The 25,375-nt window shown below is 43.2% G+C and overlaps 1 protein-coding gene across 4 annotated transcripts in view; it reads right to left on the bottom strand.

The window, feature by feature from the left end:
- The window catches only part of GUCY1B1 (guanylate cyclase 1 soluble subunit beta 1), a 49,726-nt gene that overhangs the window by 5,230 nt on the left and 19,121 nt on the right, over positions 1 to 25,375 (bottom strand). For all 4 annotated transcript variants that reach the window (XM_024126646.3, XM_007113324.4, XM_028491549.2 and 1 more), the window contains 6 exons: positions 14,338 to 14,535; positions 10,926 to 11,156; positions 9,539 to 9,655; positions 8,448 to 8,581; positions 3,786 to 3,983; positions 232 to 469 (listed from right to left, as the gene is read on the bottom strand). In XM_024126646.3, the coding sequence (XP_023982414.1) occupies positions 232 to 469; positions 3,786 to 3,983; positions 8,448 to 8,581; positions 9,539 to 9,655; positions 10,926 to 11,156; positions 14,338 to 14,535 (1,116 nt within the window). The remainder of the gene's footprint in view (positions 1 to 231; positions 470 to 3,785; positions 3,984 to 8,447; positions 8,582 to 9,538; positions 9,656 to 10,925; positions 11,157 to 14,337; positions 14,536 to 25,375) is intronic.

Below are 25,375 nucleotides of genomic sequence, written 5' to 3'. Positions count from 1 at the left end.
TATTTTAACTAGGGAATCGTCTGTTCCATTCACTTGCGTTACAAGGAAGAGAATGTTTTAGAACGAGAGGTAATTATTTAAGAAAATGGTAAATAGCGAATGCATGAGAGCTGCCTGTACCAAGCCTGCAGGGCTACAGCCAAGGAACGGTGACTGCAGTGCCTCTGGAAGCCACGGCTTGAAAATTCAGAATCATGAATGGCACTGCATTAGGACAGGACCTGGACTTGCCTTATAAACAAATGGATTTTTCCGGGAATCTGTCAGAGTGTCGAATCTGGTGTAGAGGTCGTTGAGGAGGTTAACGATCTTCATGGCCCCTTCCCCAGATGCATGCTTGCTGCAGAAGGCATTGAAGCCCACGATGCCGCTGAAGAGGATAGTCACGTTGTCGTACCTCTTCGCGGGCACCGGACGCTTGTGCCTCAGCTCGTTGGCCACGGACGGAGGAAGGACAGAGTACAGCAACCTGTCCAGAGGGGTGAGGACAAAGCCACAGTGAGAGATGCTGAGAGCAGCTTCAGTGCCTCTACGGCCCACTTCGCAGACTTCGATGCCATGTGCACTGTGCAGGCTTGGGTTCTGACAGGACACCCGCTATTAGCCATCTTTATAAGTCAAGTCGAGAAAACATAAATAATTGGTTTGTTTTAAATCCCATAGAACATCCCCGAATCCAAACCAATTCAAAGCAAATCAAAATAAGCCAAACAAAACAAACAGACAAAACAGAGGACTGACACCGGAAGTCCAAGTTGTCTTGCGTGGTCTCGTGTGTCCACGCTCCCGCTGTGATAGTCACAGGGTGAAAGAAGCCATTCAAGCACTTAGCACTGTATGGACCCCACAAAACCAGGGACACGTTCACCTCTCAGGGATAAGCCATCTGCCTCAACGTTTGTCATCTGACGTGAAAAGCAGGTTTCCCCAAGGACCTACTGTACAGCACAGGGAACTCTACTCAATATCCTGTAAAAACCTACAACAGAAAAGAATCTGAAAAAGAATATGTATATATGTATATATAACTGATTCACTTTGCTGTGCACCTGAAACTAACACAACATTATAAATCAACTATACTTCGGGCTTCCCTGGTGGCGCAGTGGTTGAGAGTCCGCCTGCCGATGCAGGGGACGCGGGTTCGCGCCCCGGTCCGGGAGGATCCCACGTGCCGCGGGGCGGCTGGGCCCGTGAGCCGTGGCCGCTGAGCCTGCGCGTCCGGAGCCTGTGCCCCGCGACGGGAGAGGCCACAACAGTGAGAGGCCCGTGTAACGCAAATGGCCGCTGAGCCTGCGCGTCCGGAGCCTGTGCCCCGCGACGGGAGAGGCCACAACAGTGAGAGGCCCGTGTAACGCAAAAAAAAAAAAATCAACTATACTTCAATGAAAGAAAGGAAGGAAGAAAGGAAGAAAGAAAGGGCAGATTTTTCTGTTTCATTCCTGCCTCACTCCTTCACAGAAGAAACGGATAAAGCAGGTAGTAATTGGTCTAGACAAGAAAAGATCTGATTTCCGTTGACAATCCTGAGACCCCGCTGATGGGACCAGGGGCCCTGGGGAGCGGGGAGAGTGGCGAGCACACGGGAGGGGTGAGAGCTGAGCAGAGAAGCGGAAGCAAGCAGACCTGCGGTCCCTTGACGTGACGGCGGCGCACAGGAGCAGACCCCACCTCCGAGCCTCTTTCTCCCCTAAGCCAGACGGACCGGTGCAAAGTGTAAGGTGCAAGATGGAGCTGAGGTCTCATTTTTTCGCTACCTTTAGTGGAATTTATTCAGTGTTTCACTTTTCACTTTCAAACAGAGAACATTTTATACAATATTTTAAAGCTATATTTGAATATTAAATGTGACCAGTACAACTACTTCATTTCAACAAAAATTCATAGTAAATAATTAAATCACCTTGAAAACAAAATATCAACGAAGATGGAAACCTTGGTGGTTTTCTAATATGACAGCCAGAGCAGGATCTGAGTAACTCAGACTTACAAATCCAGGTGACTGTGGGCCTTGGCCCTAAGTACTATCTTACGAGCTCCATAAAATGTGTTATTTTTCACGGTGGAAGTTGCACCACAGGCTGATAAATATACATTTTGAGTTGTTTCTCGAGCGGTAGGAGGAATTTGACTGGCCCACCTCATCCCACATACTTCTGGAAATTTGCCAAATACCTGGAACTCTTAAGGGGTTCCCTTCAGGGCCGTGAGGAAAGTAAAGTGGTGTCGAAGAAACTACAGTTTTCAGCTTCCTTATACAAAGTAGAAGTGCAGGAAGAAGCTAGGGATGAAGACAGACATTTATGTGGATTCACTATCCATCTAAGCTGCCAATAAAGAGTTAACTGATGTGTTTACCTGCGGGCACAGCATCCATCCATAGGCAACACACACACATCAATGCAAGAAAAGGACAGGAAGTGGTGCTGTCCCCAACCCTATGGTGTCAAGTAGAGTGACATAGTTCTTACACGCAGGAAGATCAGGTCAATTCTCCAAGATAGCTTCCTATTAGACAAACGTTAAAAATGAACACGCAAGACCGCTGGTAAAATTCTCTTACGAAAGTCAGTGATTTCACGCTTTTAATTAATTTTAATTAATATACTCAAGCAAGGCCAAGCAGTATGCACGATTTGTATTTGTTTAAATAAATTACTTGAAAACGAAATATTATCTTAAATGTTACTTGCCCAATAGTTCATAATTTAATCCACCATTCGTAGAAAAATAGTTTTGTGTTTTGATACCTTTGTTCATGTATCAAATTACAGATGCAATTGTTGTCATCACAGATGACACTACAGTCTCTCAGACTCACACCTGCCGAACCCAAAAATAATCTGCAGTCCAAGAACAGAACGCTTTTAAAATATAATGGCCAAATCTAAGTTCAGTGTTCAGTGTCCCCCAGCACCTGGGCAGCCCTGGCACCTAGAGGATGCTCGGTACACCTCTTGTGTGAAGAAAAGGATGAATGGGTAGTTAGACTTGAAGTATGCACTGGAATTATTCTTTTAATGATTTCCAGAGACATGCTTTAAGCGTATATTCTTCCAGCTTGGTTTGTAAAATTACCGTTAGGACTGATTGATTTCTGCGTGCATAACTTCTATTTAAGTGATGTGTTAGAGTTTACCTAGGACTCCAGACCTACGGCAGGTCCCACGCCTCGGAGTCTTGTTATAGGGAAGAACCTTTGTGTTCTATTACAAGCTAATCACTAACGGGGTGTTGCTTATCAGATTACAGTGTACACAATGGCCCATCTCTGGAAACCCTGCTCCCCAGGTCATGAGCCTTAAGCTAAATACCTTTGTTTAGCTCCCAGGAAACAACCTGACCAGGCTCACCAGGGAGCGCCGCAGGAAGGAAGGCATTCACACCTCCCAGCCCCAGAGGCTGCCGGGAACCAGGACGTGCTTAGCTTTAGCCCCACCCCTTTGGCTGGTCCCAACCCCTTTGGCTTTAGCCCCGCCCCTTTGGCTGGTCCCACCCCTTTGGCTTTAGTCCCGCCCCTTTGGCTGGGCCCACCCTTTTTAGTATAAAAGGAGCCCGAATTCTAACTCAGGCCAGATGGTCGTTTGGGACACGAGCCCGCCACCTTCCGGGTCTGCCGTCTTTCCGACTACGGTCGCCGTTCCTTGCCCCAGCAACTTGTGTCTGGATTTACTGGCCTGCTGCACAGCGAGCAGCCCGACGGTCAGTCTTAACTACGGCAGAGCCGCCGGCTACCACGCAGGCCAGCCCTGCCCGCCCTCTTTAAGCACAGGGCACGTGCTTACGTGTCTGTCTTCTTCTTTTCATCTTCCAGGGCGCGCAGTGTGAGCTGCAGCCTGTCCGTGAGGATTTCCAGCTCCTGGGTCAGCTTGTACTCCTCTCGGAACTGCTCCCCCAGCAGCACGAGGTCCCGCGTGGCATCGTGCAGGGGGATGTCGCTCAGGTACAGCCCTCGCCGGGTCAGGTCGTCCAGGTTCATGACACTGTCGCAGGGAGAAGGAGGCACTGTCAGTCCCCAGGGTCCCCACGGTAACACTGCCCTGGCTCCTGTCCAGGAGTCTAATCCTGACCGCCGCCTGCCACTCAGCAGGTCAGGCGGAAGAAAATGTGGAGAAAAACAAGAGGAATGTGCTTCATTCTTCTCCATATTTAAACGTCTATCAAAGAGCAGTGAACTTGACATGCAGTTTTGCCAAACGGCACTGTCTAACGCCATCAGCCTAAATTAAAAGATAATGTGAAAAACAGCCCTACGAAACCTGCTCGGGTTTTTAACACAAGCCTGTTACTTATTATTGCCACAGTTTTTCCTCATTATGAAGAGGTGAAGAAAAAGTTATCTTTACTCTCTTTAACAAGGATAACAGTGTTTCTTCTGAGAAGCTAGTTCATTGTTGCCTTAGGGGTTCCATGACGTAACTAGGTGTCTTCTCTTTCACAGACAATGATGAAAGGTTTACAACCTGATTTATGACCCATCTTCAACATGACTTTACTGTACTCATGACTTTCTAACATGCACTTTCTATTCTACTCTTATTTCTGGCTCTAATTTCTTCTACTACTCTTATTTTCTTTGACTAATTTTCTCATTTATTTGAAACAGTATCCGCTCTTGCTGAATTTGATGCATCTTTGTAACTTACGTCTTTCTTAGAACAATGTAATATTTATTGATTTGGTGAAGATCTGGTAAGTAAAAAGTTGACTTTTAAAAAATTTAGTATTTGGTTAAAATGTCTGAAGGTTACATTCTTGGTTCGAATTCTTTAAATGCAAAGTAATTATTTCCAGTCGTTCATAATAATAATTTCTCTAAAATGACATAACTGTGTTGTGACTTTACTAAAGAAATTGGGATTAATAAAATGTCTCCCTGCAATACATTCTCAGCAGAAATGTCCATAAATCAAAGCAAAAATTAGCATGCTAATAAAGAAAAACAAAATGATCAAACAGTTTACTGTTGACACACACCCTTCAGGAAAGAGGCCAGATCATCCACCAAATGGTTGACAAGACCTGCCAGTGAGCAGAGGAAAAATGACTATAACTGTAAAATGAAAATGAAGGGTTAAACTGCTCATATTGAGTGAGAAAACGTAATCAAATTATGTCTCATTGTTCTCAAAACTTATTATTTTAGTGAGCTATTAACTTTTCTTTCCCATTTTTTTCTTAACATCTTTATGGGAGTATGTTTTACAATGGTGTGTTAGTTTCTGCTGTATAACAAAGTGAATCAGCTATACGTATACACATATCCCCATATCTCCTCCCTCTTGCGTCTCCCTCCCACCCTCCCTACCCCACCCCTCTAGGTGGTCACAAAGCACCGAGCTGATCTCCCCGTGCTATGTGGCTGCTTCCCACTAGCTAGCTATTTTACATTTGGTAGTGTATGTATGTCCATGCCACTCTCTCTCACTTCGTCCCAGCTTACCCTTCCCCCTCCCTGTGTCCTCAAGTCCATTCTCTACATCTGCATCTTTATTCCTGTCCTGCTCCTAGGTTCTTCAGAACCATCCGTTGTTGTTTTTCAGATTCCATATACATGTGTCAGCATACGGTATCTGTTTTTCTCTTTCTGACTTAATTCACAATGTATGACAGACTCTAGGTCCATCCACCTCACTACAAATAACTCAATTTCGTTTCTTTTTATGGCTGAGTAATATTCCATTGTATATATGTGCCACATCTTCTTTATCCATCTGTCTGTTGACGGACACTTAGGTTGCTTCCATGTCCTGGCTATTGTAAATAGAGCTGCAATGAACACTGCGATACATGACTCTTTGAATTATGGTTTTCTCAGGGTATATGCCCAGAGTGGGATTGCTGGGTCATACGGTAGTTCTATTTTTAGTTTTTTAAGGAACCTCCATACTGTTCTCCATAGTGGCTGTATCAATTTACACTCCCACCAACAGTGCAGGAGGGTTCCCTTTTCTCCACACCCTCTCCAGCACTTATTGTTTGTAGATTTTTTGATGATGGCCATTCTGACCGGTGTGAGGTGATACCTCATTGTGGTTTTCATTTGCGTTTCTCTAACGATTAGTGATGTTGAGCATCCTTTCAGGTGTTTGTTGGCGATCTGTATGTCTTCTTTGGAGGAATGTCTGTTTAGGTCATCTGTCCATTGTTGGATTGCGTTGTTTGTTTTTTTGATATTGAGCTGCATGAGCTGCTTGTAAATTTCGGAGATTAATCCCTTGTCAGTCGATTTGCAAATATTTTCTCCCGTTCTGAGGGTTGTCTTTTCTCCTTGTTTATGGTTTCCTTTGCTGTGCAAATGCTTTTAAGTTTCATTAGGTCCCATTTGTTTATTTTTGTTTCCATTTCCATTTCTCTAGGATCAAAAAGGATCTTGCTGTGATTTATGTCATAGAGTGTTCTGCATGTTTTCCTCTCAGAGTTTTATACTGTCTGGTCCTACATTTAGGTCTCTAATCCATTTGGAGTTTATTTTTGTGTATGGTGCTAGGGAGTGTTCTAATTTCATTCTTTTACATGTAGCTTGTCCAGTTTTCCCAGCACCACTTATTGAAGAGGCTGTCTTTCCTCCATTGTATACTCCTGCCTCCTTTATCAAAGATAAGGTGACCATATGTGCGTGGGTTTATCTCTGGGCTTTCTATCTTGTTCCATTGATCTATATTTCTGTTTTTGTGCCAGTAACATTTTTCCTCTTGGGGTTCTTTATTTTGTAAGTAAAACTGCTTTCAGTTGATCTCATTTCGTGTGAGTACTGGTTTCTCTATACACATGAGCAGGTCCCATATGACAATCGGTGAGTGTGTCACTATGTAGCCAATTTCTGCATATGGTGATTAGCAAGTAGACTCTAAATTTGCAGTTTCTTAAACTTGAAAGGAAAAATCTTTTTTAAAGCTTAATCATTTATTTGCCTGTGAATAATATTTAGAAATGTAGTTATTCTTTAAATTAGGGAGCTCTAAATTTCCCGCTTCTATTTCCAAAGAAACCTTTCTCTGCATGAATAGAAACTGTCCCTATTGAGAAGCTGTCATTCTACCGATGCACAGCTCGGGAAGAGGCAGATGGAAGAACGCTCATTTATAGCGGTTGAAGATACAGTTAGATCAATGGAGGTTATTAATAAAAAATATAAAGAGTTTATATTCCCTAATTTTGTCTCTTTTATTTTCATAATGTGTATTCTCAAGGGAAAAACCCATCATTAGTCTTATAGAGTCTTTAATACCATATTACTAATTTCCAAGGAAGGTGTTACAAAATTCATTCGATTTTTCAAAAATTTTAAGATAATATCTTTAAATGAAAAGTGATCAACTGGACTTTAAACTAAATTTTTAATCAACAGCCCACCAAAACATCCTTTCTTGAGTGTTACTAAATAATGTGCATACATTTTGTCTGCACAAAGTTATATAAATACACAAAATATCACCTGACAATAAGTTCTATAGTTATCTATGTCTACTGCTCTAAAGTAAATTTAGATATATGTTTCTTATTCTAAATTCCCATGCATCTTTTAGTAGAATGCTTGTCACATTGGGAAAATACCAACCTACAGTTTTACTTCCCTCTAGCGTTTATTATATTTATTTTTAAAATGTATTTATTTATTTATTTGTTTTTGGCTGTGTTGGGTCTTCGTTACCGCACGTGGGCTTTTTCTCTAGTCGTGGCGAGCGGGGGCTGCTCTTCGTTGTGGCGTGCGGGCTTCTCATAGTGGTGGCTTCCCTTGTTGCGGAGCACGGGCTCTAGGCACGCGGGCTTCAGCAGTTGTGGCGCGTGGGCTCAGTAGCTGTGGTGCGCAGGCTCAGTAGTAGTGACGCACGGGCTTAGCTGCTCCGCGGCATGTGGGATCTTCCCGGACCAGGGCTCGAACCCGTGTCCCCCGCGTTGGCAGGCGGATTCTTAACCACTGCGCCACCAGGGAAGTCCCGATGTTTATTATAAATAACATTATTTACATAACTGTCAACTTAAAACTATATTTTGAATAGTGTATCTCAGCTAAAGTAGTGAAATAGTTTTAATATAAAATAGCTTACGTCCAGAAATCATTAGAAAAGTAATTTCTTGGTGCCAAATATAACCATGTATTTCTGCCATCGCATTACACGCTTTATAGGTTTGCTTATGGACATGATGCATCCTTGGAAGGTACAAAGCTGCAGTTAGCTACCTTCAGATTAGGTATCCCCTGATCTAATGGCACAAACACTCAGCAAATTGACTAAGATACGGCAAAAAAACCAGAAGACATGACTTCTTCCGAGTTTATTGCAAATGTTCAATGAAGTTACCCTTGCTATAGAGAGGCGTATAAGAAGAGTTGTGAAGTCTAAGCACACTTTGTAGAAACAATTGAATAAAAAGATATTGGACTCCTTCATTAGCGCAAGATGGGTACGTCTATCTTTTGTAATTCACCTCGAAGTGATTACCTTGGTGAGCACAGGAAAAGTATGCTGTCTGCTTCAGGTAAGTAGATCATCTGGCCCTTGAGCCGTAAGCAGCTGATCTCAGTGCCCGTCAGTTCATCCTCGCACTCTGACTTCTCTACATCCAACAACCCTTCCTGGAAAAGGCAAGACACAACCGCCCGCTCGTGCCTTTGTCGCTACCCAGCGACTCAGCCGAGAAGGACACAGAGACCTCATTCCCGCCAAACCGTAAGGGAGAACGTCGGCCCAGGTAGAACAGGGGAGGCATTTCACCAGAGTCCGCCAGGCAACAAGCAGACAGCCTTACATCACTGCAGAAAAGCCAACTGACCGTTTCCTTTGAACCCAGAAAGACAGTAGCTGTGCTACTTTCACATCTTTATGGAAAGCTTCAGTGAGTCTTATTTCTGATTTTCCACCATGGCCACAGCACGGACTCCCAGGCTCTAGCAAAGACCAGACCCAGTGCCCCCACGCCCACCCCTACATGCACAGAGTAGCCGGTTCCAAATACAGGCAGTAGGTGCGGGGAAGACCTTTGTAGGTGGAGGGCGGAAAGGAGGATGAGCTTTGTCCTCTGGAACACTTTGGCTACATCAGCCCCAAGAACAGAAACTACGAGATCTGGGTACCACCGAAACTATCAACTGAATGAAAATGTTATCACTTGTATTTCCCCACAAAAATGGCCTGAAGAATAACAGACAATTTAGGGAACAACAAACCAGTGGCTTTGGGTGAAGTTTAAAAAATCTTTATTAGTTCCCCAGATTTCTAAAATAGGAGTCGGTAGCTGTATATTGAGTAAAAGGTGTTGGTTTCACCGTGTGCACCCGGGCAGCCTGCGCAAGGCCTTCTCCAAAGTCCCGTGAGTTTATTCTAACCAGAGGCGAGGGTCCCACTGCCGTACAGGCAACCCCCAGGTCAGCACCGCTGCCTCTGAAATAGGACTCCCTTCGGGCTCTGGTTTTTCTCTCTCTACACCTTCCGCATCTCACAGAATGTTTTTGCAGCTAATTATCCCTGTGGAACACTTCTAATCTGTAACAGACCTTGCTTCCTCACATTTACTGAAATAATATCTCAATTACCTTGCTTCTCAATACGAAGACCGTATTGATGTGTGAGAGGATCCCATGGAAACTGATGTCAATATGAGGACGGACCAGGGAGAAGACAGACAGGAGGCTGCAAGTCCCAGGCTGGAGCTAAAATGCAGATGAAAAGAAAAGGATACTTAGTCAATAATTCTTATGATCTGATAGTAGTTACTAGATCAGACCAGCTCAACAGCACTTAAACACAGAACATCGTAATTATTCTGTAGGAAAGTGACCTCAACTGTGGACTCACATCATCCTCTAAGCAGCTTGGCAACTAAATGAACATCCAGTCGTTGCCTGAACATGAAACCTGATATGGAATCCGGGGACTAATGTTCAAATATAAGCTAATCTAAACAAGAGAAGAATTTCTGAAGAAAAAAGAATGGAACTTAGCTTTTAAATTGTAGCATGAGGTGTTAGATGTCCACGGCTTAAAATGAAATTTAAATAGCAAAACCACCCACGACACTCACAGTTTATCAGGAGACGGCTAATTAACAATAAAAGGGAAAGTGAGTGACTGCTTGCACTAAGTGATCTTCATCCACCCTCTAGCCTCACAGCATAACAAGGGGAAAGCAGGCCAAGAGGGACGGGACACAGTCAAGGTCATCGATGGGGGAGAGGCAGAGCCAGCATGACAGCCCAGTCCACACATCGTTCTGCTTCCAGATTTACGGGTTCCTGCCAGATCCCATGTGAGTTCATCCTGAATTAAGTGTCCTTAATTACAAGCAAAAAGTATCTCTAGACACATGTCATGTGCAATTCCAAAAGTCAGCAAAGGAGAGAAAAGAGAAAGTAGGAAGAGAGGACTTGACAATGGGTCTGATAAGAAGAAGATAATATAATAACAATAATAATAATACAAGTCAAACGTACGTTCCTGGCATCACCCAACTGCTGTCCTTTGATGCTTTTTCTACTGAACCCCACGGTAACCTCTATCGCTTTCCTCTTTGGTGTATTTTAAATTCCTTTCTTTTCCCTGCAAATGTCAGTGGTTGATTTTGAAAGTTATTTTCAGACAGTAGATAGTCAGTGACTGTTTGCCCCATGTTGGATAAATTAAGTGAAAACTGATTGTTACTGGAAAGTTACTCACTTCCTCATTAAAACAAGTCCACTATTCCCACAGAACTCTCCCACTGCACTTGTGATTAAAACAGACAAAAATAAGTAGCTGTCCTAGGCAAAGCTGCAGTATGCTCAAACATACTTAGTTTACAGCCACAGAACTTCTGTGACGTACAGCGTGCTCCGTGTTACCTGATACATAAGCAAAGGGTTAAAGGTATGAATGGTCACCTGTAACAACAGTGTCTTTGTGGCCTTTTGGCTCAGGCCCCAAGGGAGTGTGATGTACTTTTACCTGGGGAAGGACTCTGTAGATGGCATTGCCACACTGAGTGACCACGAGATCCCGGCTGAATATGATGTGAAAGGGAAAAGCTTTGCAGAAGGTATATGGGCTGATGCGTGATTCCTGGGTACCATTTTCTTCAAATCTGTCAAGATCTTCATAAAAATCCTCTTCTTTTGACTCTTTTTCTTCAATCAAAAATTGAGTATGATCACATTCTTCGTTTCTTTGCTGAATAACCTGGATGCCAAAAGGGGAAATGGTGTTAACTGTCTGCATTTAGTTACAATACCTAAATACCCAAGAAACCGGTGACGAGGTTAATTTTAAAAATTTAATATATGCAAACACTATACACGCCTAATACAGAAAACTATTTCTGGACACTGATTTAGGAAATTTGAAGACTGAATAAGTAAATTCACAGAAAGACAGCAAATCTGGTACGAGTCCCTAGTGGTCCATGCAGCCTCTTTGGTAGAATTTTGGGGAAAGCACTCCCTTGTCCTGGTGGGCTCAGCACCCCTCAGCCAGGCACACATACAGCAGATGCCCTACACATCATACAGAGTGGTATGTTTAATATGATCAAAAATGACATGCACAAACAGGGAAATGAAATGACAGAGATACATATTTTAAAATATATGCGGGCTTCCCTAGTGGCGCAGTGGTTGAGAATCCTCCTGCCGATGCAGGGGACGCGGGTTCGCGCCCCGGTCCGGGAGGATCCCACGTGCCGCGGAGCGGCTGGGCCCGTGGGCCATGGCCGCTGAGCCTGCGCGTCCGGAGCCTGTGCTCCGCAACGGGAGGGGCCGCACCAGTGAGAGGGCCGCATACCGCAAAAAACAAACAAACAAACAAAACAAACACACACACACACACACACACACACACACAAATATATATATATATATATGCCATGTCATTTTTTTATCCATCAATTAGCAAGTATATAAAATTACAGTACCAAATGAGGCAGGATACAGAAGAAGAGTCATTTCACATGCCACTAATGGGGGTACTTTGACTAATCTTTCTGAAGAATAGATCGACAAAATGCATAAAAATGCCCCCTCCCCACATTACCTTTTCTGATTTAATTCCAAATCTAGGACTTTATTCTACGGGAGTAATCATGATCGTGAGCAAAGCTCCCTAATTTAAAGAATAACTACATTTCTAAATATTATTCACAGGCAAATAAATGATTAAGCTTTAAAAAAGATTTTTCCTTTCAAGTTTAAGAGACTGCAACCAACACATCCTCTTATAAAGGGAAAAAACCATATCTCAAATTGCGGCCAGATCAAAATGGGAAATAGTTGAATGAGTATTTCTTCAGTTGCAGCTAAATGAAGGCAAAACATTGCTCTTTTTCACTTTTTTCCTTAGTTCACTGCAGCAAACTCTGACACTTTAGAACAAATCTCAATTAATATGGACGCCATTGTATATGTTTTCCCAAGTGCAGTTTCATGGTGAAATCAGGATATTACTACTAAAACTGTCACACTGATCTACTACACTGCTGAAAGATTAGTATTCTTATTTATGATTGGAAAATTCTGCCCCATGAAGACTGATTTCCCTAAAGTCTCATAAACAAAACAAAGCAATCTGAAAATTCTGATGTTCTGCTGTGTTTCCATTTCAGCTAGAAGAACTGAATTATATGCAACCTAAATTTACTAATGAATTCCTCAATTATACCCTTTTCCTTTGGTTAAATCAGCGAAATGAACAGCTTTTCTGATCATATTTTTACCCTCTCCTTCGTATATCACCTTCACGACACGGTCTAATATTCCTGAAGCAGTTAAACTGTCTGGTAGCTCTGGACCTACTAAACTTAGGGATTCGACATAAGAATACCTCAGGAAATGAAAACAGTGCCTTTGAAAAACATTAAATATACCAAATATAATTACCAAATGCAAACATTTCAGACATCTATATTGGAATACTTGAATAAATGAAGGTCACAAGACAACCCACATTGTGTAAGTGGGATGTATAAAGTGAACCCCATAATTACACAGCACGCCACTGCTGTCAACCTCCCATACCAAAGGCTCTAATAACCATGGCAACTGCAGTTTCCAAGGGTGCCCCAGTTTACGTGGCTTTCCTAAAGTTTCTATGCCCTTACTTCTTGCTCAGCTTGGCTACGTAATGAACAAACTGAGAGCAGACCCAGCGTTTACAACCCCCTTGATACAGGCTCACGTACCATAAGTGAAGTGTTAGTTCGGGACAGGATCCAAAGTTGGAAATGAAAGGCATAAACAGTTTTAATTGAATTCCAGTGAGATTCCTAACCACGGGTGAATTTCAATCCTTGACCCAAGTTTTTAGTTTTTAAATGTCTCTGGATTTGATAATGTTACGTTACCCACACTCCCACTTTCTAGCTGTCGAAAAACTAAGGATGCACCGGGAGCACGTGAAAAACGACACCAACTCTTGAAAGAAAAACACCGTGAAATCTAATGTGGCATCGGTAGATTAACTATGTGGCATACTTTTCTAAATTAATCCATTTAAATGTTACAATTTCTATTTGTGTAATACTGTACGTAAAGTTTGGGCTTCCCACACGTTAGAATGTAACTACAGATCTAAGAAAGCACTGCCTATTAGATTTTCCATAAGGAAAGAAAACTGAAATAGGGTACCCTCTGCCCACTTTTCTCAAAGCCAGGGCCACCGGAACATGTCTCCTGGGGCTGAATACGCTGAGCACACAGAACACAGCTCCCTGGGAGTGACTCCTCGGGATGAGAAATAAGGAGAAATGACGGCTCCCTTTACTGCACAGCCACTGTATCAATACCTTGAAATTATCACTCAAAACTGACAGTGTGAATTATCAACAGCCACACATTTTTTTAAAGTCTGAGACCAGCTTCTTTTACCAAGTGATCTAATTTAAAAAAAAAAAAAAAAAAAAAAAGCAGAAGTTTTAGCCCACAAAAATGAAATATTCGAACCACATTTCAGGGACAGACCCAAAAATCCACACACACACACAAAACCCCAGTAAAATACTACTTCATTTCATATTATTTTAGAATGTGTCCATGTTACAGGGTTTTTGTATTCTGAAGGCCACAGCTCAGCCAGACACAGACCCTCCTGCTTCCCAGCTAGCGTGAGCTCACAGGAAATGCAAATTAAATTTCCCGTTGCCTTGAGCAATATATATAATTAGAAAGAAAAATCTGTTCCCACGAGGAAAGACTACCCTGTATATGCATTCCGAGCCAAACACAGAAGACCGCCAGCGTTGCCACTGTTACGGCTGCTATCTACCTCTGCCGAGTGCCACCAGCAGCGCTGACCAGGGGCACATTCAGAGCACCTTTCCACACCCCGCATGCCATCTGTGCCCAGAAGAGCCCCGGTCACTGACCATTACCTTCATGTCTATTTCAGTGTCGTGTATCTGCTGAGCCACCGTTTTAATGATCCCGATGACGATGTCCTGCAGGCCTTCTCTCTCTGAGTAGTAGTGCAGGATGAGCCCTTTGCCCTTCTCTGCGTCGGTGCACCTGAAGGAAGGCGCCCGCATACCCGGGTAGATGGTAGCAAGGTGGTCGTGCAGGGCGTCGAGGTTCTGCAAGCGAGAGGACAGAGTGATGCGTGAGTCCTGCCGCCGTGCGGCAGCTGCCCTCGGGAGAGGAGGCTGAGGAAGCAGACTCAGGTCTGAGCTCAGGGGCCCACTGGCCACGCGAACATGCACGGGGCACTTCCCTCCCTGCTGCATCCAGACGTCGGTAAGGCAGGAACCACGGAGAACTTGAAACTAAGGTGATGGAATTCAGAAGAACATCTGTGTGCATGGAAAAAGATGATGTGGTGCACATATATATGTATATATTCGCTCTCTCTCTCTCTCTCTCTATATATATAATGGAATACTACTCAGACATAAAAAAGCATGAAATAATGCCATTTGCAGCAACGTGGATGGACCTAGAGATGATCATACAAAGTGAAGTACATCAAAGACAAATACCATATGACATCATTTATATGTGGAATTTAAAATATGACACAAAAGTATATATATATATTCGCTCTCTCTCTCTCTATATATATATATATAATGGAATACTACTCAGACATAAAAAAGCATGGAATAATGCCATTTGCAGCAACGTGGATGGACCTAGAGATGATCATACAAAGTGAAGTACATCAAAGACAAATACCATATGACATCATTTATATGTGGAATTTAAAATATGACACAAAAGAATATATCTACGAAAGAGAAACAGGCTTACAGACATAAAGAACAGACTGTGGTTGCCAAGGTGGGGCGGGGGGGAATGTACTGGGAGTTTGGGGTCAGCAGATGCAAACTACTGTGTATAGGACAGATAAACAACAAGGTCCTACTGTAGAGCACAGGGAACTGCATTCAATATCCTGTGATACACCATAGTGGAGAAGAATATGAGGACTTCCCTCATGACGCAGTGGTTAAGAATCCGCCTGCCACTGCAGGGGACACGGGTTGGAGCCCTGGTTCAGGAAGATCCCACATGCCACAGAGCAACTAAGCCCGTGTGCCACAACTGCTGAAGCCCACGTGCCTAGAGCCCGTGCTCTGCAACAAGAGAAGCCACCGCAATGAGAAGCCCGTGCACCGCAACGAAGAGCAGCCCCCGCTCGCCGCAACTAGAGAAAGCCCGCGCGCGGCAACGAAGACCCAAGGCAGCCAAAAATAAATAAAATTTTAAAAAATAAATAACTAACTAAATAATAAACCTTTGCATTAAAAAAAAAGAATATGAAAAAGAACGTGTATATATATGGATAACTGAATCACTTTGCTGTACAGCAGAAATTAACACGACATTGTAAATCAACTATATTTCCATAAATTTTTAAAAAAAATATTTGTGGCTGTTAACAGTGGAAACATTTTAAGGAAGGTAAACAAACAAGGGGGTGTAAGACAGATGCCTGAAGCAGAAAAAAGAAACACAGTTATGAGCTAAGACAAAGGCATGCATATTCACAAGAGTTTGGGGCAGTCGTATATTTATGTTATGATAACCAGCATGAAATGCCCAAAGTGACCACATATTATTACACTTTGCTTCCACTACAATCCTAAAACGTGACTATGAATTCAAAAACTACATCAGAGTTATAAGCATCTGAAACTATAAGCATACTCTTTGTGAAATAATATTTTAGTAATTAAAATCATTTTGGAAATTAAATCAGTATAATTTCTTCATGTTCATTTATAGTCTCCAAGCAAGGTACGGCCTCATAGCTAACCTGTGAAATTGAACCTTTTGGAACTGAAGTCTTGGAAAACTAATAAATTTGCAAATAAATATTTTCTGTTCTGATAGCCTTGTGATTAATTTAGAACGTACCAAATTCCCCACTTTCTTGTATTACTCTCTAATATTAAAAAAAAAAAAAAAAAAAGATTTGTTTAAAGATCACCAGAAGAAATGGTGCAAACTATACTACTGACTGGGTGCAACACGGCTTTCCAACACTTAATTCATAATGCGTGTTGTGTGTGTGTGTGTGTTGCACAAATATAGTAGCACACACACACATAGCATAGCATGTTATAGGAATTAAGGGCAAGGTGTCTTTAGAAGGAATAAAGACGGAGATGTAGAGAACGGACTTGAGGACACTGGGAGGGGGAAGGGTAAGCTGGGACCAAGTGAGAGAGTGGCACGGACATATACACACTACCAAATGTAAAATAGATAGCTAGAGGGAAACAGCCGCATGGCACAGGGAGATCAGCTCGGTGCTTTGTGACCACCTAGAGGGGTGGGATAGAGAGGGTGGGAGGGAGACGCAAGAGGGAGGGGATACGGGGAGATACGTATACATATAGCTGATTCACTTTGTTATACAGCAGAAAGTAACACGCCGTTGTAAAGCAATTATATTCCAATAAAGATGTTTTAAAAAAACCCAAATATAAAATTAATCACTTCTTATTAAAAAAAAAAAATCAAGCTGACTTTGGGAATTTGCTGGTGGTCCAGTGGTTAGAACTCCGTGCTTTCACTGTCGAGGGCCCAGGTTAGATCCCTGGTTGGGGAACTAAGATCTCGCAAGCTGAATGGTGTGGCCAAAAAAAAAAAGAAAAATGAAAAAAAAAGTCAGCTATTTAAAAAATAAGTAAATCATCATCAAGCTGACTTGGATTTAAATCACGACACTGTCATTTCATGATAATGCAGCCAACCTACCCAACCTTTCTAAGGCTTGATTTCTTCTGATAAAATGGAAATAGCTAAAATGATGTATATCAAGCATGAGCCCACCCCAGATGTAGTAGGCAAAATAATGGGGTCCCCAAGATTCCAGACCTAGTCCCTTTGCACATGTTCCCTCACGTGGCCAGAGAGATTCTGCAAATGGCATTAAGGTTACGGACCTTGCTTGGAAGATTATGGTCAGGACCCAGCCTAATCCCATGAGCGACTGAGTCCTTAGGTGCCAAGAACCTTTCCTGGCTGCAGGGAGGGATGTGGGAACCGAGGAGGAAACAGGGTCTGAGGAACAGGACGCCGCGCCGGGCCTGGGGAGAGCCTGGGGCCTTACGAGCCCCCCCGACGGCCGCTGAGGAAACTGGTCCACAGCCCCACGTCTGGCCACGGGGGCTGAGTTCTGCCTACACCCGAACGAGCGAGGAAACCTTCCCCATCCCCCATCCCCGTCCGCGGCCCTGCTGGCCCCCTGACCACGGTCCAGGGAGACCCCTATGGCCTCCCAACCTACGCAAGTGCAGGATAATAATGTGTGCTGTTTTAAGCACTTACGGTCGCGGGCGTTTGTCACGGTAGCAAGAAAACAGCTAATTCACCAAATAGGAACCTGTCGATAACCGGTGATTACTGCTAAAGAGAATGGGAAAAGCAAAACGGTCTCAGGATGCCCTGGGCCTCGGGGAGCACATCTGAAAAGGAGGTGTGGAAAGGGGCCAAAACGGAAGGACGGTTCTCGTTCCAGATGTCTCAGAGGGGCCAGCGTAGGGAAACAAGGATCCAGGAAGACGTCAGTTAGGACGTGGAGCGCGTATGGTAGGAGGCGGCTCCGTGCGGGCACGTGCGGCCCCGTGTCGCCGTACGCTCATCCGTGCACCGTCTGTGCAGCGTGGAAAGCACGTGCACTGCGCGTCACGCAGGTTGTGCGGCGCAGCCGGGGCCAGGGGGCGGGGCCGGCCCAGAGCTGCACCACACGGACCCTGACTCTAAGCGGTTCATGGTTTAGATCACAAAGCAACGTGCGGAGTGGCTTCGGGTGCCCACAGGGTTAGGGTCGGACTAAAGGACGGGGTCCAGAGACGCAGGGTGAAGGGAAGAGCTGAGGTCGTGAAGGCTGACATTCTGATTGGGATAAATGGCTCAAGTCCCCTCCACCCCTGAAGCTGGCTTCTTTTTGAAGCGCCTTCAGGCCTAGGGCTAAAATTTGGTTCTCTGCCCCCGGTTCCGCCTGTTATGATCAAGTCAGGCCAGTTCTCGACTCAAACGCCAAGCGGTCCTGATGGCCCCACAGGCTGCTGTCGCCAGGGAAAAGGAACCCAACACGGCAGAGGCGAAGGACGGACGGTTTACGGAAAACCTCGAGCGGCTGAAGGCCTCAGACTGCTGCGCTTGCTACGTAACACGGAGGGTTCTCCTGTGACGAGGTCCTCCCACGGGAATCCCTTCCTGGGGAGGGAGGCGTGAAGACTGCCGCTCTTAACCCTGCCAGCTCCCTTACACGTCTGCTCATGCTGCAGAAGCGCTGTCACGGAAACTCTGGTGAGAAAAAAGGTCACCAAGAGAGTTTTCTACGTGTTTCCCGCAAAGTCGAAATTCAGCCTGTTGCTAAGTTAAGTTGCTGTTCTTGTTCTAAGACAGTTTCTCCTGACGTAGAGCCGGCCCGGGTGCTGCCTTGCGGCTCATTTCACGAAAAAACTTAAAATTGAGCCAAACAGTAACCTGAAATATGTAGTTTATTTTTTTTCTCCATTTCTCTCCTGTAAGATGTTCACATACAGTACATCTTAAGTCCATATGCCTAGATCACTTTCACACTCATCTGCTCTCATCTGGTGTCATATTACATGAGCACATTTCTATACGCAGGTAAGGAGATGGCAGGAAGCGGTACCGACGGTACCATCCACCTTCTCCGCAACATGGAGGCTAAAGAAAGCAAGAGATGGGCCAGGAGTCACAAAGGGACAGGCACCGCTCCCTAAATGTGGGGACACTTTAACTTAAATAATGTAATTAAATAACGCCATTTTAATTCAATACTTGCCTTAAAGGTATTGTTGATACTAGAGTATTGGTAACAAAATGTTGCTAAAATTTATCCATTCAAAGCAAGTGGGCCATCAAGACACAGGAGGTCATGTCAATCTTTTAAGTCTCTGAGGTAACCAACTCTCCAGGGACTGACTGTTTTGTCGAGTTCGCTATTAATTAGACAACTAAAGTGCTTTCCCGGAGCACAAAAGGTTCAACACCGCTTAATGTAATATTGATTTTCTTTAGGTAGTATCTAACCATAAAAAGTACTCCTGGGATTTCTTCAGTTACAGCTTCCCTTACTGGGTCTTACTCTCTCAAAATTGAAGTGACTGCCGTTGCCCGTCTATTACGAGAAATGGAATTCATGATTATATATTAAATTATTTTCAACTGAGTACATCTGTACTGCTAAAAATGTACTTTCTTCACAGACTATAATTGTTTGCAGGAACCTCAAAGGCCACAACGAGGATACTCAAAATAGCCAAGAGAAAAACCCTGTCTGTCTACGTTTTATAACACCGTCTATACAAAGCCAATTATTCGTCCACGTGGTGGTAGCGATGTATTTTGGAGAACAAGAGTTTCAATTAAAACTGGTGTTGTTTTATTTCTAAATATACCCATGGAGGTGGCTATACAAAGAAAAGAGCTGCATGGCTAGTCACGAAGAAGTACACAACTAAGAGAAAGAAAAAAATGTAAGCGCATGTATTTCAGCACAAGTAGATTCCCAGGAAACAGTGAAGCAAACCTCAAATACGCTTTCACGTCATTCTCCTTAGCCTTATGACACTAGGAAACAGGAAAGGAACAGAGAGCGGGTTCATTCATCTATTTTGCCTCAAGATGCCAAAAGGTTGGTCTGAGGTTTTCATTTCATTTCTCCGAATGTTCTGGTATCATTTGACTGCTTTTTCTACAAGCAAGATTGAACGTACTGTTTCTCAGGAATTCTGCTACTTGCAAGTCCTCCAGCCTTTACCATTTACAGAAGAAAAAACTAGTGCTGGCATCCCGGGATTTAGTACACCCCACGGATTGAGGACCAAAAGAGAATTTATTAATCCTTTGAGAAATACTACTTTGAAGTTCCATATTTTTAAAGATCTTGGAATGCTCCAAAATAAATGCAAAATTTCTCTCCGTAATATGCATGGCACAAATAAGCTTATACATACTTACAGAGGCAAAGTTTCCGGGAATTAACCACCTCATTCCCCTGTTTCCAGGGCATCCAATTAAAAATTCCTAAATGATGCACATAAATGGGTGTAGTAAGACCCTGCCTTGAAAGTGTTGAGAGAGAGAGATTTTTCAGTGTTCAAGAATCCTTATTCTAGGGAGGTCCCTGGCGGCCTGGTGGTTAGGATTCCGGGCTTTCACTGCCGTGGCCTGGGTTCAATCCGTGGTCGGGGAGCTGAGACCCCGCAAACACAGAGCCAGAGGAGCACAGCCAAAAAAAATTAATTAACTAATTAAAAGAAAAAAAGAGGGGGCTTCCCTGGTGGCGCAGTGGTTAAGAATCCGCCTGCCAGTGCAGGGGCCACGGGTTCGAGCCCCGGTCCGGGAAGATCCCACGTGCCGCGGAGCAGCTAGGCTCGTGAGCCACAACTACTGAGCCTGCGCATCCGGAGCCTGTGCTCCGCAATGGGAGAGGCCGCGGCAGTGAGAGGCCCGCGCACCGCGATGAAGAGGGGCCCCCGCTCGCCGCAACTAGAGAAAGCCCGCGCACAGAAACGAAGACCCAACGCGGCCAAAAATAAATAATTAAATTTATAAAAAAAAAAAAAAAAAAAAGAATCCTTATTCTAGGGGATGGGGAGAAGGGAGTTGTCTGTGTTACTTGAGAGCATTACTGCAGTCTAGATCTGGAAAAAAATCTTAAAAATCAGTCATTGCAAACCTCCCTTCTTTTAAGGAAAGAGGATGTGGGACAGCATTTCCTTTCTTTCTATTCCTCACACTTCTGGAAAGCAAGACCAACATCAATATTTACTTGTGAGAGTCATGCAATTTGAAAAGCATTTTAAGTTTTAGAAGAAAGATGTTAGAATTTGAATGTGAAAAACTGAAACAAGCAAGACGCAGATAAAGCGGAAAAGTCACCCCTACATAACGGGAAGCACCAAGTCCGGGCGTGAGTAGCTTGAGCTCATAGCAAGTAAGGGCCAGTGGTTAATGATGCTTTGTGCCTTTTCTACTTAAAGCTGCTCCTTGAGAAATAGCCTTCCAACCGAAAAGCTACAGGGAATCTTTTTTAAAAGAAATAATGTAAGGCCTTATTTAAAAAGAAATTGTACCAGAGTCACTAAAAATATTCAAATGGTGATATTTTTAAAACTACTTATAGTTAACATCCTCTCAAGAGAAAATTTAATTTAAAAAAAAAAAGGCAAAGAGTCATAGAATTACCTGTGTAAGCCATTTCACTTATTATACTGCCTTTAAATTCATGTTTAAAAAACCTCGTTCATATACAACTTCTGACAATCAATATTTTGTAAAACTGTGAAAATATATACGAGTTATTCAAAGAAAAAGTTCTTAAAAGTCTAAAATATTATCTTCCTTCAAGAGTTCTAGCATGTCAACTTTAAAACTGCAGATGCCAACTAAGGGATGTCACTCCTCACCTGTTTCTACGAGAATTTAGTCATTGAGCCCCTGCAGTTGCTGCCCTTCAATACACCCAGGAAAGAATTCAGGGTGAAGATCAGAGATGAAAAAAATGTTAGAACAGGCCCTCACGTAGTTAGGAAATTCTGATGAACCTAGATTCTTGCATCTTCCACCACTCAGAAAAGCACTAAAGCCATTAACTAAGATCCCTGCTCCTGGTGGCCAGCAGACGCCTGGTACCGAGATGTGCGCCTGACTGCACATACCCCGTCACCAACACCACATACACACTGACCTGCCCCTTTCATCTGTGCCACGGTTTTTCAGAGTCACCCGAGAGGCTGTATCCCTGGCTACAGTCCTCAGCAAGACACCGAATCAACTCAACTCATGGCTCTTACATTGTGCATTTTTTTTTCAGGTAGACACAGGTTATAGAAATTGGTGTTTGGGATTCTGAGACAAGCTCTTTTTGAAATTCAAAAGTTAAAAAAAAAAAAGAATGGTGCATTTTTTTCTAAGAAACATTATAAATAATTTAGGGAAATATTAGAATTTCACAGCTGTTCAGGAAAAATCCTATTTCCCGAAATAACACTTTGCACAAACATTTAAGACTTTCAGATCAGCCATCAACCCGAGATTGCTCCTGGCGGGCTGGCCAAATTACAGCGTAGTCTTTTAGAAGACAAACCCTGGAGCCGACAGGGATTGAAGAAAATCCCGTTGCAGGCCGAACGCAGGCCCTGGCAGAAGACTCTTAGGTCTATGAACTGGGAAAGTAAGTGAAAATGCCACCAAACCCAAAGTAGTGGAAGAAGCCAGTGTTTCCAGCAAACGACGACGGAATATTTGTTTGCTTCTTCCACTAAGATTCCTATGCATATTTAAGCAGGCTCATAATTTAAATCCTGACTGGTCTCTAAGATTGCAAATTGCTCCTTTATTTTTCAATAGTCAGCTTTCCATGCTCATTTAGGTTTCATTTTACCTCTGTAAAATTATTGGGGAAGTAGAAAATATATAACGTAATAAATAACAAGACACCACTGAAAATGAATCAGTAGCCCTGCTGTGGACTGACTTGGGTTCCAGACCCAGAGGCCGTATACCATCTTACCTCTTCAAACATGGACAACTCAAAGCTCTACGCATCCATCCGTAAATACATGTACACATGTACACACACACACTAACACAGACACAAAACATAGAAGGAAAAACAACACACAGAGTGCTGTTCCAATTATCCACTGCTGCGTATCAAAGCACCCCAAACTTATTGGCTTAACACGCTAATATTGTTTCTCATGGTTTTGTGGGCTGTCTGGACTCAGGTGGTGAGTCCTCGGGTTGGAGTGAGACAGAGGCTGCGACGCACTCATCGTAACAGCTGAGAGCGCAGCCAGCAGCGCTGTCCGCGGGCCTGCACAGGCCCTCCTGTGACTTGGGCGTCTCTTGTCATGGGCTGGGTTCCTACAGGGAACTTCCCAAGAGCAAATGCTCCCAGGTACTCAGATGGGAACTTCCAGAGCTCTGATGAACTAGCCTAGGAAGTATCAGAACGTTACTTCTGCCATATTCTACTGGCCAAATAATCACCAGAGCCAACCCAGGTCCACGGGAAGGGGACTCCACCCTTTCGTGGGGGAGAGGCACCATCACACTGCAGCAGAGCGTGTGAGACGGGAGACACTAGTGTGGCGATGTGGGGAAAACACAGTCTGCAGTAATGCAACAGGGCATCAGGGAGTGTGGACTCGGCTGGGAATACCATCAGATTGGACATTCCTTACCAGCTGTATGTTTTATGGAGCTTTCAAATCCTATCTGTTCTCTGCATTCTTTTCATCAATACACTAGAAGCTTCAGATAGAAATTTACTACAGCAGCAGCATGAAACCACACTTCACTCCTAAGTTAAGGATAAGAAAGTGGCAGAATAGAGAAAAAATTCTTGCTGAAATATAGTCTTACCTCTAAGATAATAAATCGAGATAAAGTGTGTAAAATCCAAAAATCTAAATCAAAATGTCTTCCTATTCTTGTTTATCTCTTTTTTTTCTTCTCTAATTATTTTATTTTATTGGCCACACCACACGTGGGATCTTAGTTCCCTGACCAGGGATCAAACCCGTGCCCCCTGCATTGGGAGCACAGAGTCTTAACCACTGGACCGCCAGGGAAGTCCCTTGTTTAACTCTTTTTGATAAATCATGTTTTCGGCTACTAAATCAGCAAAAGGATAATAATTAATTGCAAGGACTATCTACTTTTATCAATAGTCCACAAACTGACGGTTTCATAGGACATTTAACAAAAATCAATTCCAAATTGTGTAATGTCTTTGGAAGAATAATGTTTCTAAAAAGTTTCCTCTAAAACCTGTATTTTATTACATTATCCATTTAAGATGTGTAGCTCTTTTCGTGAAAGTCTTGAGGTAGAGACTAAAAATATGCATGATGTAAAAATGCTTAAAATGACTTTGAAAACGCAAGGGAGAGTGTATAAGCAGAGCCAGGAATTTGCTATTGGCAGCAAAGCCTTTCAAAGGAGAAATGCCCATTATTCAAGCTGGTAAATTGCTAAATTGTTTTAAGTTCACTAATCAAAGGAAATGACAAAATCCACGAGAGAAACAAATATTTTTCTGGACCTAAACTACAGATACTATCTATACAGCATCTCCTTGAGCATAAAATGTGTATAAAGGAACAGAGGTATTATCTGGATAAAACAGGCTGGGCCAAATAAAAAGTATAGACATCGAACTCAGAATTAACTAATTCTACCATTTGAAGACTCTTTATTGATTGCCTGTTATATGCTGTGCCTGGTACTCAGAAAACTTAAAAATTATTTCAAGAAAAGCAAAAATATGTATATTTAATAGGGAGTCGCTGTTAATAATGTATCCCACTGAGAGGCCGGCAGGGACACCCCCCAAGGAAGCCCTCCTCAGAAGGATGGGAGTGGATGGAGGAACCCAGCCTGACGCACGGCCAGTGGTATCCCGTGTTACAATCTCAGTAGCTATTTTCTTGTTGCCTGAGAGCCTCAGATGGAAATATTAGGACAAACAGTTTAAAAGTTTCAATAGATACAAGTAATGTCACTTGTACGTTAATGAATAAACAGTAATTTGCCTTGCCCGCATGAAGAAGAAATTGGCCTCGAGTGTATCTACTCGTCTATATTTCAATCTATAATCAATCTCTAAACAAAGTTATATAGCCTCACTCAAAATGGATTTTTATTATTCTTAATAAAAGAATTAATCTTGAGCTACTGGGGTATTTGCTTCCTATTTTTGTATAAACATCAAATATTCATCTTTAAAAATGTTCTTTCATTCCCAGATAATGTCTGTGATGATACCATCATTAAGAGACTATACATGACCTCTGGCCTCATGGCATTTACATTCCAGCCCCAAACAGGAAATGATCTACGGTGTGAGACCTCCTATGGGTGAGGAAATAGATGTACTGTGAAAACATGAGAAATGTCAGTTCCCTGATTTAAATAGGG

This window comes from Physeter macrocephalus, chromosome 7 (genome assembly GCF_002837175.3).
Source record: "Physeter macrocephalus isolate SW-GA chromosome 7, ASM283717v5, whole genome shotgun sequence".
Lineage (NCBI taxonomy): Eukaryota > Metazoa > Chordata > Mammalia > Artiodactyla > Physeteridae > Physeter > Physeter macrocephalus.
The sequence above is the reverse complement of the archived record's forward strand: the minus strand, read 5'-3'. Positions and strand labels throughout refer to the sequence as shown.